This window comes from Solanum verrucosum, unplaced genomic scaffold (assembly GCF_900185275.1).
Source record: "Solanum verrucosum unplaced genomic scaffold, falcon-dt-bn FXZP01000117.1, whole genome shotgun sequence".
Lineage (NCBI taxonomy): Eukaryota > Viridiplantae > Streptophyta > Magnoliopsida > Solanales > Solanaceae > Solanum > Solanum verrucosum.
Window position 1 is genome coordinate 2,161,465 of NW_026020014.1, and position 15,066 is coordinate 2,176,530.

The window sequence follows — 15,066 nt, forward strand, 5'->3', positions numbered from 1 at the left end:
TTGAGATCAACCAATTTTGAATATTGAATACAACAACAATAACAACATACCCAATGTAGATGTAGTCCAGAAAAAGAAGTAAGAAGGTACAAGAAACAACAAAACAATACAAATAATTGAAATCTTCATATAGTAATAGGAATCAAAGGATAAGAAAAACTAATATTACGACTACTAATATGAACGGATAACAAGACAACACACTGGTACCTACGTAAAAAAAAAAAAAAAAGAATTATTGGCCGTTGGAACCATGGTGGAACCAGAGTTGGGAAATCTGGACTCGAACTCCAAAAGGTACAGTGAAATAGCCGACATTGTGTTTCAAAATCCCATAGGGATGCCTTGTCCAGATTAAGCAACCCTCCTTTTCTCACGCCCACTTTACCACTTTTCTAATCAAATACACACAAAACCAAAACACACGTAACTACAAATTATAACAATCATCCCTTGAATTCCAATTTACTATGCCTCAAAGTGTAAAATACATACCCCACGTTCACTCCTCTTTCTCCAAGATTTTAAAACTACTGCTTCTTTCCATGCAAATCCCCCCTGTTTTCAAAGTGACCATGTTCATTGTTTACCCCTCCCCCCCCCCTCCACCCCCTTGGTTGATTTCTTGGTATAAATACTTTGTTTCCTTTCAACATTTTTCCATCAGGGTCCAGCTCCAATTGAGCTTTTTTCCCCTTATTACTACTCTTTTCTCAATCTTTTTCTTTCTTCTCCGCTCCCAAAACCAAAAGTTATCAACTTTACTACTAGTAATCAAGAATTAATCATGGCTGATCAACAAGTGTCATCATACAGGAATGGATCATCAAAGAAAAAGAACAACATTTCAAGGAAGTGTGCTTCATTGATTAAAGAACAAAGAGCCCGGATTTACATCCTCCGCCGATGTGCCACTATGCTTCTCTGTTGGTATATTCAAGGGGATGAATAAGTTCATCAATCCCAAAATTAACTCCGCAACTACTACTACCACTACTTCAATTAAACGTACAACAAATATAACCCTACTCTACATCGTCTACCTTGTTTCCATATGTGCTTTCGCCTTTTTTTTGGCTCCATCCATCATTTTCACGTGCTTGATCATGAAAAGAATCTGGAGGACGTGTTGAAGATATAATTAAGTAAATAAATGTGTACTCTCTCGAGATAGTCACACACTTCAACACGCCTACCTACTCAGGCACTTGGTTGTATTGGTCCTGTTTGTCTTCCGTAGTTTCTTAGAAGTCTGCCTAGTTACTCTTGTCTTTTTGGTCGTGTACCACTTCACATTTTTTACCCAATGGGTGTAAAACTCTATTGGGTTTTTTTGGTACATGAACAAATTACAGGGGAAACTTGTTAGATGGGCACTTTGAAACAGAGGTTTTTGGACAAATAGGGTAAAAAAATGGATGGGGAAGCTGATAAGAGGGCATTTCCAAGCATATGGTGACGACAAAGCTGTTCTATATAATCTGAAAGGCTATTTTCATGTTTTACTATGTAACAAGTGTATATGTAATTGTAATGCAATCCACAATGTTTTTACCTGACTTTTCTAGTATGTCTGGAGCAAATATAGAAGCTCAATAAATATCGACAATTGAATAGTAATTCAAACATCCATAGTGATGTGCTAGCATGTTTACTACTAGTATGATTGTATAAATAAGGAGGGCCGCGATGGCAGCCCTTAATGGAATAAAAGAAGGGATTGTATGTTTAGTCGTCTTTTGTGTGATGAAATTGTAACCATTTTTTTTTGGATCAAATATTTCTCAAGAAGTTAGTTTTAGGGAGGCATGCATAAGACTTAAGAGTGTCGTTGGATTTGGAAACCAGGTTGGTCATCAACATGCTGCTGCTGTCTTATATTGACAGATGAGACACTAGCTAGCTAGGTTGAGCCAACCTGGTTCTACTATGTTGGTTCAATGTGAGAAGATATTTTCATGGACAATTAGTAAATGGTTTAAGGTTGAGATTTTAACAGCTAATATAATGTCTCACTATAATCCGTTGTTGCCCATATACAAAAAGATTTGGAGTTGAGAGAGATTTTTACTTGTAGGAATATTTGATATTATGTGTAACTGGATCATGCAACATTCATAGGCTGTTTACTAGCTGATCTGTTTCAATCACCTGAAAGTCAACTTGGAGAAATTTAAAAACAAAATATAATCCACAAGCAATATTTGAACAAGTATTTTGTTCCTCAATGTGTTATCACTTGAACATGTAAAAGGAATCTTCACTTCCAATTAATAAAAACTACCCTCGATGCCATTTATCACATAAACATAAATAGTTTTATTGTGCTAAAATAAAGCATTTATTCCCTTACCCTTGAGTAGCTAGAAAGCATATAGTGGGCTCTAAAATTATAATCGTCGCCTTCCAAAAGTTGCTAAATTCCCCTACCAATGTAGACAGAATCAATGCAGTGGAATTTAAAGTCCTCTTATTAAATTTGTTATAAGCATATTCGACTTTTAACTTCCAAAGGTTATTGGTCATCATAAACTTTTTCTTCCTATCTCTCTATCTGAAATTGATGGATTTTTTTAAATTTATATTTGATGTTTATGTTAAGTCAACAAATATATGACATGTATTAGCACATGCATTTTTATCCCTTAAGTATAAAATCATTTCATCATGAAACTAAATAGGGTATTTTTGAAAAGGTTAAGTTGAATAACTATATTAACAAAGCTACTTCTACCCCCTCAAAATCTTCAATTTAATTTTTATACTAATAGATACTACTATCTTATTAAGTTGGAAAATATGGGTAAATTGGTTTGGAGTTTGGGGTTCATTTGCATATAACCTGCTTGTGGAAATGGCCGAACCAGTTTTTGCATAACTTGTCAGAGTTGATTTCAGGTGAAATTAGAGCATAACTGTTAAATGGTTAAGGTAAATTTGTGCTAACATCAATTCGGTATTCTTATTTTCAGTACTTTCCCATGTATACATAAACATGTTGTCCTACAACCAGAAACTGTTGAACCCCAAAAAGAATATGCTATTTGGTACTACTACTTTTTTCTTCTGTTTGCTTTTACTAGATTGAATGCTGGCTTTCCATGACTACTTTATCCCTGAACCTCTAGGGAGTTTCTTTCTTTTTGCATGATTGCATATGTTATGGGATTTTTGTGCAAGTATCTTCTGCATTGGAGTTACATTCTTACACATTACTGAATTAGTTAAATCTCCATATCTTATTCCCAGATACTAATGCTGCCTAAGTTTGTGATCTTTAACTTGCTAAATGTCTAACATTACCTGTCATCCAATGTTAGCCATGACGGAAAATCGTAAATGTAATTTATTGAGGAAATCGTTCACTTTATACATTTATTCCTATATGTTAACTTCCTACGTGTAAAAAGCAAAAGTTCACCTATACAGACACTCACATCTACATCAAATTTATGTGTACCACCACCTTATTTAGGTGCTCCCTGGTTGGATACTACTCTGTTGAGACACTCAACCACTTCTGCTATAGTTGGCCTTTTGAAAGGATTCTGGCTGACACACATACAGGCAACATCAAGAACTTGAAGCATATCTTCTTTGAAACCCTTGTCTCTCAGTATAGGATCAAATATTTCTTCTTGTTTACCCTCATTTCTCATTAGGTGCACCCATGCAACCAATTCCCTTGACATCTTTGGTTTGCTCATGTCCACAGGTCTTCTGCCAGCCAGGAGTTCTAACATCACAACTCCAAAACTATAGACATCTCCTCTCAAAGTGGCTATCCATGATTGACTATACTCTGGTGGGATGTAGCCGAGGGTACCAACCAGTTCAGTGGTGACGTGAGTTTGGTAAGGAAGAATCATTCTGGACAATCCGAAATCTGCCACATGTGCTTTAAACTTTTCATCAAGGAGGATGTTACTGGACTTTATGTCACGATGAACAATATGTGGTTCACATATCTGATGCATGTAAGCCAGCCCACAACTTGCCCCCTGTGCAATCTTCAGTCGAGTTGGCCAATCAAGTAGGAATGCTCCATCAGTTTTCTCGTGCAACCAGTAGTCCAGACTTCCGTTTTGCATATAGGAATAGATCAGCAACCTACAGCCATCATGCACACAGTAACCTTGAAGAGAGACCAAATTCTCATGTTGGGCAGTGGATAAAACTTCCACCTCTGCTTTAAATTCTCTTTCAATTAAACCCATATCTCCTGAAAGTTTCTTAACAGCCAGCGTAGTTCCATCTGCTAAAGTTGCTTTATAGACCAGACCAAAGCCTCCACAACCTACTATGTTTGCTTGGTTGAAGTTATTCGTGGCTCTCAGAATGTCAAAAATTGTGAGATCATTAATCTGATCCTTATTGGTTGGAAACATAACAAGCATGCTGTTATCCTTTCCAATCTCAGCAGACAATCCAGAAGTGGAGTTGTAGGACACAATTTCCAAGTCATTTTTCTCGGCGTCACCTCTTGGAAGGATCCTCCTCTTGGAGAATATCCAGAATGCTATGATGATGACTGTGAAGGCAATGCCGAAGGAGATCCCTAGGATGAGTCCAATTAAGATTTTCCTTTTTGCGGTTTTTCTAACTGCAGAAGGTTGTGTAGTTCCTGATCGATCAGGGCAAGGGTGCTGCAGGATTTGACCACACAGTCCTGGATTACCTAAGAAACTAGTGATAGGAAATGTGTCAAACTGACCTCCTGTTGGAATAGGTCCCTCAAGATTGTTGTGAGCAACACTGAAAGAAGACAAAAAATGAAGACCCTTGAGTGAAGAAGGAATTTCACCTGAGAGGTTGTTGGCAGAGAGGTCTAGTTTCTCCAGATTAGTGAGGTTGGATATTGTTTCTGGAATGTTTCCTGTAAAGTTGTTCTTGCTCAGATCAAGAACATGAATGTACTTCAGCAGGCCAATCTCAGTTGGAATATTGCCATCAAGGTTGTTGTTTCCAAGGTAAATAGCTGGTGGCAGGTTTGACAGTAGATTATATTGCTGATTTGAGGCATTGTTTGGCTGAACAAACACAGGCAATTCTAAAGCACTTCTGTCGACCTTATCAGCAGCCTCTTGTGATGCGAGTCTTTGCAGTTGAGTAAGTTCAACTGGGAAGCCTCCATTTAGAAAATTCTGAGACAAATCCAGGTAAAATAGATTCTGTAAAGTCCCCAACCAACCTGGAATTTTGCCTGTGATTTGATTCACAGAAAGGTCTAGAACCTCTACCCTCCCAAGTTTAACCAGCCATGTGGGTATCTGTCCGGTGAAATTACAACCACCTAAACCCAGAATTTGGAGATTTTGAAAATCTTCAGACCCAATCAAGTTCCCATTATCAGGCAACGTTTCATTATAAAAGTTTTTGGTGAGGATTAGTGTGGTAAGATTCTTACAACCCTTAAGGACTTCTATTGCCCCTGCAAAATTGGTTAGGCTGTTATTGGAAACCGAGAGGAAGGACAGAGCTTGTAAAGACGTTATGCCAGGCAAGATATCTCCTGTCAGATAGTTAGTAGCCAGACGGATTGCAGTTAATGACCTGCATGAAAAAAGGCTTTGTGGAATGCTTCCAGTGAAGAAGTTATTTCCAAGGTCGATTATGCCAAGTCGACTAAGGTTGGAGAAATCAAGACCTGAGAGTTCACCTTCCAAGAAGTTGACCCTTAAATTGAGCACAGTGAGACGGGTGCAAGTCATCAGTGATGGCGGCACAGTGCCATTTAGATTGTTTATATGGAGGAGCAACTGTTCCAATCTAGAGAGCCTTCCAATATCTTGAGGGATCAAACCTGTCAATTCATTGCCATAGAGTGCGAGGATTCTGAGGTTGACAAGGTTGACAATGCTTTCTGGGATGGGTCCAGAAAATTTATTGCCAGGTAAAGAGATTTCTTGCAGTGTTGACACACTATAAATATCATCAGGAATGAATCCCGAAAGATGGTTGAATCCTGCTCTCAAAGTAACCAAACTGGAGCAACTCCCAAACCCTTGGGGCATCTGGCCCCTGAAGTCATTGGAAGTGAAATCAAGAACTCTGACAGCGGCTGAGTAGCTGCAAATAAAGGAGGGTATTGGACCAGAGAAGCTATTGTTGCTAATATCGAAACTCTCTAAATTAATTGCTGGCTCGAGAAATGACGATAGAATTGTCCCATTGAAGTGGTTGCTGGAGAGATTTACTGTCTTGATGGGTGATGTTAATCTATCTGATAGCGGCAATCGTCCTGATAAACGGTTATAACTCAAGTCAATGATCTGCAAGCTACTAAATGACTTGAAAAATCCATCTGGGAGGGGACCAAAAAATCGATTATTTGACAGGCTGAGTTGAGAGAGTTTGCTCAAATTTGCAATAGCAGGGGTTATGTTTCCAAAAAGGCTTCTTGAGGGAAGCCAGAGAGTGGTTACTCGGCCATTATCATCACAACCAACACCTTCCCACAAGGTGCAGCAATCCATGGAAGAGGACCAATTCAAAGGAGAAGGTGAAGAGATACCAACAGAGAATGATAACAAAGAGTCACGATCAAGCTGATTGCAAGAAGCATGACAGATGGTAGCAATAGAAGAAAGAAGTAGAACAACTATCAATATTATTGGATAGAAAGATTTATGGTGGGGTAAAGAAGAAGAAGAATGAAAGGAAGTAAGAAGCATGGCTGCTCGAAATTGATGATATGTCAGACCAGATTGGTGGCGGCTGTCTTTATTATCCGTGATCATTATTATTTTTAGACAACTAAAGATGAAGAAGAAAGACAGTTGAAGATGCCAAGATACTCCAATCAACCATGTGGGTATTTTTTTGGCAATTCTTTGTCCTGTTGATCGTGCAGACTTTAGTCTAACCCCATGAAGAGAAGAGAGAGAGTGTAGTTGATGTTGACAAGGTGCAATTTTTATGTAGCAAAAAGGTGAGGTATGAGTTTTTGAAATAAAGCGTTTACTTTTGGGACGGCTAGATAGATAGATGGCTGGTGGACTTTGTTTATTCTATGGATATTTGAAAGCGTGTAATATACGTGGGAGAGAGAGAGAGAGACTTTACCATACTATTCTCCTCTCCTCTCCTCACTTCCTCCATATTTATGCCCCCACTTGCACTAACTAACAGATTATATTATGGCTTCTCAAAAGTAGCTTTTGCACCTATCAGCAATTATGGATTTGTTGCTATCCTATGACCTATGGGTAGTAATATTTGAGAGGTGGAAAATGTTTCAGATAATAAAGCCAGACCTTTAGAGATGGAGGAAGAGTCGTCACTTACTCTGTCTTTTTTCCTCTCTTTTGGTTTTTTTTTATTTTTTATGTAACTGACTTTTCTCTGTATACAGATGTATTATAATCACATGTTATGTTCTTCAACTGTTATCTCTGTGTATATATACATTATTTGGCATCGTGTTGATTTTAAAAATAAATACATCACCTGATCCGTTGACCATTCAATGAGTTTCCCGATCCATCCAATTATTTTATTTGTTTTACTTCGACAAGGGAGTAAAAATATAGCCAACTAAACATAATTGTTAGTAATATATAGTAAAATAAGGATTGATTATCTGGTTGATAAAGACAACTTTCAATGTCTGCTTATTGGAAATTCCAAGAAAGGTAGAGTCCTGAATCCACGGAGTTTGACAGCGTCTCAGGTCATCATCTAGAAATTTTTTTTATAAAAAGGTGTAGAGTAATTCTTTCCGGAACAGACTAAAAAAAATCTTTCTTTGGCCAATCGATGCTGCTAAGGGACCTCAACTGTTGTGATACATAATCTTGAAAACCAAATCCAATTTATTTCAAGTGGAGTCGTCATTTTCACCCTTTGAGTAATCATAATCCATTACCGTGCACTGAGTGTGTACTATTTTTGCGCATGATGGTGAGAGGAAAGGGGATCAAATAATTGTTCAAAAGTCAATAATAATAATCATAACAAATAATCTCCTGTGATTTTGTCAAAGGAATTATTATGGCTTATGAGTATAGTGGGGGGAACACCATCAGATAGGAATCGCACACTTTAGCAAACATATATATCTCATACAGGAACACCCAATATCTTCTCACATGACAGATTTAAGTTTATACTGACAGTATAACAGTTGGACCATGTCACATGGTAAAAGTTAAACCACATGAAACAAAACGTTTCAAAGTATGTGCTTTGAAAAATAAACAGGCTCTTTACCACGCGAATTCAAATTATTCAGTCCCTTGCGCCAACCCCAGATTAAAATATTACTGAGCCCAACCACCAAAGTTTACCAATTTGTAGAGACCTGAAGACTAAAGAGAAGACTGTCCCATTTTCAAACCAAATGTTCCTTGGCAGATAGAAGCAGATGCTAACAACTTATTCGAGTCCAGTCAAAGGTCAGAGTCAGAGCATCTTCCTTTTCCATCTAATTTTGATCTACCAGAAATGCTGAAACTTACTCTTATCCAGTGAAAACCACTGCATCTTCTTTGCATCCTGGACCACATTTTATCCATGTATGTATTCAAATATTAATTGCACAGCAGATTTCCCTTCTTTTTTCTTCTCTTTTCCTTTTCTATTATGTTAAATGGTTTTGGGGGGGTATGTTGCATTCAATAGGTATGTAGGTACAGCATTACATCATTTTCACTTGAACTCCAATAGTTCACAAGACAACAAATGAAAACCACAGATGAAAACACCCTAGTGTGCAAGAGTGAAGTGAAAAAATATCTGCTTGCAACACATTGATATCAAGCAGAGACATCTTGGATTTCTATGGATTTTTTTTTTACAATTATTACATCTCGTAACACTAACATTTGGAACAACAATTTGAAGAAAGAAAGAAAAGAATAAATATATGAGATTTATACCTTCACCCCTTCTATTTTTTTTCTCCAAGTGGAAGACTAAAACCAGCTTTCTTGCATTGCTGGGAATAATTGGATTTGTTTGTCTGCTAGAGAAAAAGGATACAACATGGATAAACATTCAAGAAGTCAATACCGAACTACTTTGAACATATCGTTGTAACAAGCAAGTCCCTTCATTCCTCCATCCCAAACATCATTTGGGTAGTGCAGCTGGCCAGCCTCATTGATGTTCATTTCATTGCCAGGAGTCGAGGTGCTCATTAGGCCGAGGCATGGGTAAAACCATGGCTGCTTAGTCTGCATCTACACCAAGTCCATTGCAACAAAGGTTAATTACCAATTTTTGTTATCTTGGGATTTGGTTATATAATGACAGTGGTCAAGACGAGCAAGATCTTAACTCATCAAAGCCTCAACTCACCAATGTCAGAACAAACATTTCATATTTGCAAGTCCCACTTAAAGCCTAATATGCAGCTAAAGAAAGAGGGGATGAGAAAAGGGAATCTACCATTAAACAAAACTCATTTCAGGACTCATTAAGGGTGACCAAACAGTGATGATCTTTGTAACCCTTTTTCTCCTTTCTAATTTATGAACACGATCTACGTTAATGTTTAGTTTGCATGAATATCATGGCAAGTTAAAACTAAGTTCAAGAGAGTGAAAATCATTCCTTATTAATCAAATGCTTAAACCTTGGTGGTAGTAGATAAAGCCAACAAGTTTTGCACAAAAAAAGTAATGATAATGAAGCCACGTGAAAGGAGAAACAGCAAAGTGCTCAACTGTGTATTAGAAAATTAGTAAGGAAATGGATTTTAAAGGATGCTCAGGCTTCAAAGGGAACAATGAAAAAAGAATGAAACTAGGGACCTACCATTGGATGGATCAACGTGTACAAAAAAACTTGCAGCAACAATCAGATAGCATAGGATCAGCATCAACCCTTTAAAATAGTTTGATGTGCCTTCCTACATTGTGTAAAAGCAACATCAGAAGTTAGCAACAAGCCTACATTTGACGGTCCAGGAACCAAGTTTACAGGGAAATATGAACAATTTTCTTTTCTTTGTCTTTTTTCTTTGGGGGTGGAGGGGTGAGGTGGGGGAGGGAGATGAAAGTGAGGGATGTTAAGAAAGAACTGGGTAGAATGCCGAACCTGCAACATGAATGCCACGACTAGCACTGTGATGAAGAGTGTAGCGGTCTCGAATAATTGGAAATTCAAGTCCATGGGCTTTCCCATAAACCAACCAACGACAACGCAAAACGGTATCTGCATTTTCAACAGCATGAGATATGAAATTATCAACTAAATGCATAAACTCTATCATCTATCTTGAATAAATATAACCTGGCTTCCCCAAATTTAACAGTGACACAGAAATACTATGTGCTCTCAGGAGAAATAGGAAGGTCCATTTAAGGATCTCTAAATATTTTTCTAAAAAAAAATAAAAAATTATCCCACAATTTAAAAAGCTATCTCGGATAGTTGGAATGCATTAAATGTCTTACCACAAACATTGATATCTGAGTAGAAGACCCAATTGCAACTCCAAGTGTGATGTCCTGCCAACAAGGATACATTAGTAACTGTTTTGGAGCAAAAGAGAAAGCAGATATAGTTTTATAAGAACTCACAAGCTTATCTTTCATTGCGAACATGATTGCGCTGGCGTGTTCTGCCGCGTTTCCTACGATTGGAAGCAAGATGACACTAATAAAGGACATCGGCATGTTCAACGAGTCAGATGCACCCTGAAAGAATATTAGTGAAATAGATAAATTACCATGAAGAAACAAAAAATTGCCACTAAAGGATTAAAAGCTAATATTGAGCCCTTTTGCATTATGCACATAGCTCAACTTTATTAGGTGCTTATGGGAGACTATAAATCAATTAAGCCAGAGTTAAATAAAGCTTCTCTCGCAACTATGACATTGCATTCAAAACTTTTCTTGCTCTATATCTTGACTAAATGCTGTTTTTATATTTTAGAGTTCTGGGCTGCTTCCTCACATGGTTAAAAGAAGGGACAAGCCCCGTTCATTTTGTGTGGCTCTATCTTGTCATTCTTTACCTGGTGAAGTAGGAATACACCTAGTTAATTTTCTACTGATCTACTGGTTCTCTCAATTACTGCTCTGTCAACATTTTAAATTGCTTACTACATTATAGTATCTCTTTTAATGTTCAAATATATATTTTATTTTGTATCTTGTGCATACACATATGCACTAGAATCTATGGATTATGTATTTTTGTTATGTGTTGTTTCCTGCTCTTCAGCAGGTTAGCATTTTTTAAAAATAAATCTAATCTCCCACCCAGCTTGTGCGCACCTCAATTACCCACCAAGTGGCTGCCTCCCAACAACACAGGCACCAGGTACTTTGAAGCCACACCCTTGGGTGCTTAATAGTTAGTAATATGTGTTCAATATTTATGATACTATATCCAACTATTGTCATGTTCCATTAATTATTTTCATGCCTTGATGTCTTCACGTGCATGCTCAACATTACCCCCTTGTGGATCTGTGCTACATAGATTGATTTTCTGATCTAATTTTCCTAAAGGCAAATTAAACACTTTTGTTTCACTTTTAACAGACCCTCGGGACGAAGGACACACAATTTGAATCCCTAACTTCCATTCACAATTCCCATGTCCAATAAGTAGCGAACCTTTTTGTAGTGTGGGCTTTCCAGTGGAACCAAAAGGCATCATGAGGATTGGACAAGAAAAATTAAGGCAGTCAATTTCTGGAGGTCTACTGCACGAGGTTATTTATTATCATGTAATTTTTTCTCTGATAACCTTAAAAGGAAACATCTAAAGCTAAGTAGGAGGTAGATATACCTTTATAAAACTGGTATATAAAAACAGCTTACCGTAAAAGAAAAAGAAAAGGAAAAAGATAGGGAAAAGGAGGAAGGCAAATAGATCACCTCGATGGCATCTACTAGATATCCAGACAGCACTGATATCCATATTGTCAAAACAGCAAGCCACCCAATAGCTTCCCACTGGGTTATCTCAGGCGCCTCTTCCTCTTCAGAGTCTGCTGAATTGTGTTCTTCATCCTGTATACATATCAGAGAAACTATTAGATCTGACAAATCATTTACAGCAATAAAAAATAACAATCACATATTTTGGTATAAATTCATCTCGAAAACTATCCGAAATATGTGCACTCTTCAGACCTCATATTAGACATTTGATTACTACAGCGAAAAACATAATGTAGTGAAACAGAAACAGGGAACCTAAGGAAAATCAGACAGCCAAAATTAGACCATCTACCTCACTCACAGAGCTATACAGATTTGGTTGAATCTTGAGCTGAAAGAATAGGTAGCTTGCATATGCTACCAGCATTATGCAACTGCTAAATCTTGAAAGAGCCAACTGTGACTTGCCAAAATGCAATTCCGTGTGGGTGAAATGAAGTACAGCTGGAAATAACAAACCCATGACTGCCATCAACAATAATCCTGAGTTCACAATGGCAGCAGCCTGAAACATTTCAAATTCAATGACTGTTTACACATTAAAGCAGAGAGGCACTTAATGGCTACATTATGATAAGAGATCACACTGAACCATTGCTCATTAAATGTGAATTGTATTGTATTAACTTTCAGTTTTATTTAATTCATCAATAAAAGGCCGTTGACTTCATTACAGATGTATTCAAGGACGTGAGTAGATGACTCAGAAGAATATGATCACCTTATTGAACACCTGAACTTTCTGGTGATGAATAATTCCACCACTGAAGAAGGCACAGCCAAGCACCAACAGCATATTTGATAAAATGGAACCCAGCAAGGACTGTTTAACAACCCGCATCATTCCATTGTTCAATGCATATAGCGAGATTATCATTTCAGTTGCATTTCCAAATGTAGCATTCAGAAGGCCCCCAACTATAAATCAGAAAAAAATAGTGTGCTGATAAGAAAACAATAAATACGTGGTGGGAGTGGGGTGCGGTCATGGGCTCCACAGATTAGACACAGCACACATGTAACTGACTCGTTTCAACAAATATACAATGTACAATATCAAAACAACATGATGCACTATTCCACCAAAGGTCAATGAGACAAAGTTCAAGCACTGCAAAGCATAAAAACCATTTTAAAAGATACAAGAAACTGACGACCAATCCAACTGGCTTCAGTAAGGAAATCAGTAACATATGAGCAATTATTCAGAAGCTTGCTAAGTAATTTCAAAGGAACAGACAAAAGCAAAATACTTCAGCCAGCCTGGATAAAGAATGAAATAGCTTGTGTATAGTGACTCTGTAAGATCTTATGACGTCTTTCCTTTTTTCCTTTTAATAAGTGCATGAGAAACTAATTCACAATTATACAGCAGTGCAGCAGGTTTCTCACAAGCCTTCTCAAACAAAAGTGAAAACTCTAAGCGCAAAGAACATGGTAAACATGTTGCAGCAGTGTTTTTCCATCAGAACTTCCACTAAATGATACTGCATTAAATCATCCCCACTTAAGATGTGTTATGTTCAACATATTACATTCATCTAAATGCCTTTTGCAGTTCGGAGTTGAATAAAACTGCTGCTCACTCAGTGCCACTACTAAATTCACCTTAGATACCATATTCAGATTCTTTTAGTCTGGTGACTGCATACCAACTTGACAAAAGCACTAATTATGGCAAGCATTTTGAGAAGCTTAACTTAATTCTCCAGACTAATTCAATTAATAGGAGCATGACTGAATCTTTTGAAATCGAAAGGGCATGCTTGAAACTAGTGTGTTTAAATAGAAAATAGAAATGGAGGAACAAATAATTAAAAGGGAGTGAGTACCTGTTGGCCCGGTATAGAACGCGAGCTGCCTGTAACAAGAGGATTAAGAAGGTCAATAAGAGCACAAACAAGAATAGCAGCAGAAGTGAACTACACTAACTTGGAGAGAACAAGCTTACTCAGTCACATAGCCCAAGCGCTCAGCTAAAGGTGTAATGCCCAGTAAACTGAAGAAAAAGACCCAAGTCTGAAAGATCAAATTGTACACAAAACACAGAGATAAGCATAATTATAAGGAAGAAACCAACATGGTCTATATTCAGCATCCTTGTAAGAAGTATCAAAAATATGCATATGAAGAGAGCTTAAAAACAATGATTACATGTTTTCCTGTACGATTGTGAAGCAATATGGCCAGGGGGCCAAAAGGAAGTAACACATTGATCTTTGCTTTGATAATAACAATGTATATACTCCTTAGAAGGCTGATCTGATACATCTTTCTTAAGACCCTAGTAGAGCGATAGCTTCTGGGTGATGCAATATGAGGTGCCTCATAATGCAGACTGTCTATTTTGATAGTTCCCTGGGATGAGCTAAACGGAATCTCCTCGTCAAGTTCAAGGTCTAACTTCTCCCCAGCAGATCCCATTTTCAACAATCTCCTGAAACATGAAGGTCTGAATAATTGACCAAACAAAAACTTGGGCATACTTATTGAAGTTGTAATTCTTTCTCAAATAGAATAGTACCTTAATGGAAGATGCTCAAAACACAAATATACCAAAAGAGACCAGTTCAGCAACTAGTCAAAGCAGGTCAGCTGGGAAAACAAGATTAATCAGAAAAGTATGCAATAAGGGAAAAAAAAGAAGCAAAATTTGAAGTTGATTCAGAGAAATAGACCAGATCAAGATTTGCCATAAAAGATAAAAGCAAGCATAACCAGACACAACGATAGTAGTATAAAGATTGAACATTTACCAGAGAAAAAATCAATAAGACGGCTAATGGAAACGCAAAATTAGTAATTAATTTAGTTAGAGTAACAACAAAAAGAGGTTTGTGTTGAAGAAGGGAGCCGGCGATGGAAATGGAAATATGATGAGACATTATAGTAGGAAAAAAGAAGACGAAGGTTCGTGGAAGAAGCGCTTAATTAATTTTTGAAATAAACAACTTATTATAATTATGATTAGTAGTGAGTAATTTTCAAGTAATCAAATCAAGAATTGATTGAAGGATATTTTAATTTGTAGGTGGAGATCGAAAGGGTTACATGCCAAAGTGGCTACGTGTCCCACTGACTCAATTATTTAGGAGTATTTAAGAAGAACATTGCATGTTGGATTAGCCAATTATATCTTTTCCCACTACACACCCACAACCCC

General features: G+C 37.3%; 3 protein-coding genes across 4 annotated transcripts; 1 reads left to right on the forward strand and 2 right to left on the reverse strand.

The window, feature by feature from the left end:
• Positions 1-623: 623 nt before the first annotated feature.
• LOC125820747 (small polypeptide DEVIL 22-like) lies at positions 624-957 on the forward strand. The gene has a single exon (XM_049500172.1). It carries the CDS (start codon positions 788-790, stop codon positions 950-952), a length of 165 nt encoding a protein of 54 aa, XP_049356129.1. The 5' UTR covers positions 624-787; the 3' UTR covers positions 953-957.
• Positions 958-3,329: 2,372 nt separating this feature from the next.
• On the reverse strand, positions 3,330-7,074 carry LOC125820663 (tyrosine-sulfated glycopeptide receptor 1). Its single transcript, XM_049500083.1, has one exon. It carries the CDS (start codon positions 6,738-6,740, stop codon positions 3,468-3,470), a length of 3,273 nt encoding a protein of 1,090 aa, XP_049356040.1. The 5' UTR covers positions 6,741-7,074; the 3' UTR covers positions 3,330-3,467.
• Positions 7,075-8,725: 1,651 nt separating this feature from the next.
• Positions 8,726-14,498, reverse strand: LOC125820725 (vacuolar cation/proton exchanger 3-like). 2 transcript variants are annotated; one of them, XM_049500149.1, is made up of 12 exons: positions 14,428-14,498; positions 14,058-14,340; positions 13,855-13,922; positions 13,736-13,764; positions 12,625-12,821; positions 12,196-12,408; positions 11,838-11,972; positions 10,527-10,643; positions 10,401-10,454; positions 10,042-10,158; positions 9,760-9,853; positions 8,726-9,182 (listed from the first exon to the last, which is right to left on the reverse strand). In XM_049500149.1, exons 2-12 carry the CDS (start codon positions 14,325-14,327, stop codon positions 9,172-9,174), a joined length of 1,305 nt encoding a protein of 434 aa, XP_049356106.1. In that variant the 5' UTR covers positions 14,328-14,340; positions 14,428-14,498; the 3' UTR covers positions 8,726-9,171. The 2 variants fall into 2 exon arrangements, with proteins under 2 accessions (XP_049356106.1, XP_049356107.1); XM_049500150.1 differs by lacking the exon at positions 14,428-14,498 and having other exon boundaries at positions 8,726-9,176.
• Positions 14,499-15,066: the final 568 nt, after the last annotated feature.

Coding starts and splice junctions, on each gene's coding strand:
- LOC125820747 (XM_049500172.1), top strand. CDS start 788: ATGGCTGATCAACAAGTGTCATCATACAGGAATGGATCATCAAAGAAA.
- LOC125820663 (XM_049500083.1), bottom strand. CDS start 6,740: ATGATCACGGATAATAAAGACAGCCGCCACCAATCTGGTCTGACATAT.
- LOC125820725 (XM_049500149.1), bottom strand. CDS start 14,327: ATGGGATCTGCTGGGGAGAAGTTAGACCTTGAACTTGACGAGGAGATT. Junction 13,923..14,057: donor ACAATCGTACAGGAAAACAT/GTAATCATTGTT, acceptor TTGATCTTTCAG/ACTTGGGTCTTTTTCTTCAG. Junction 10,644..11,837: donor ATCTAGTAGATGCCATCGAG/GTGATCTATTTG, acceptor ATATTCTTTCAG/GGTGCATCTGACTCGTTGAA.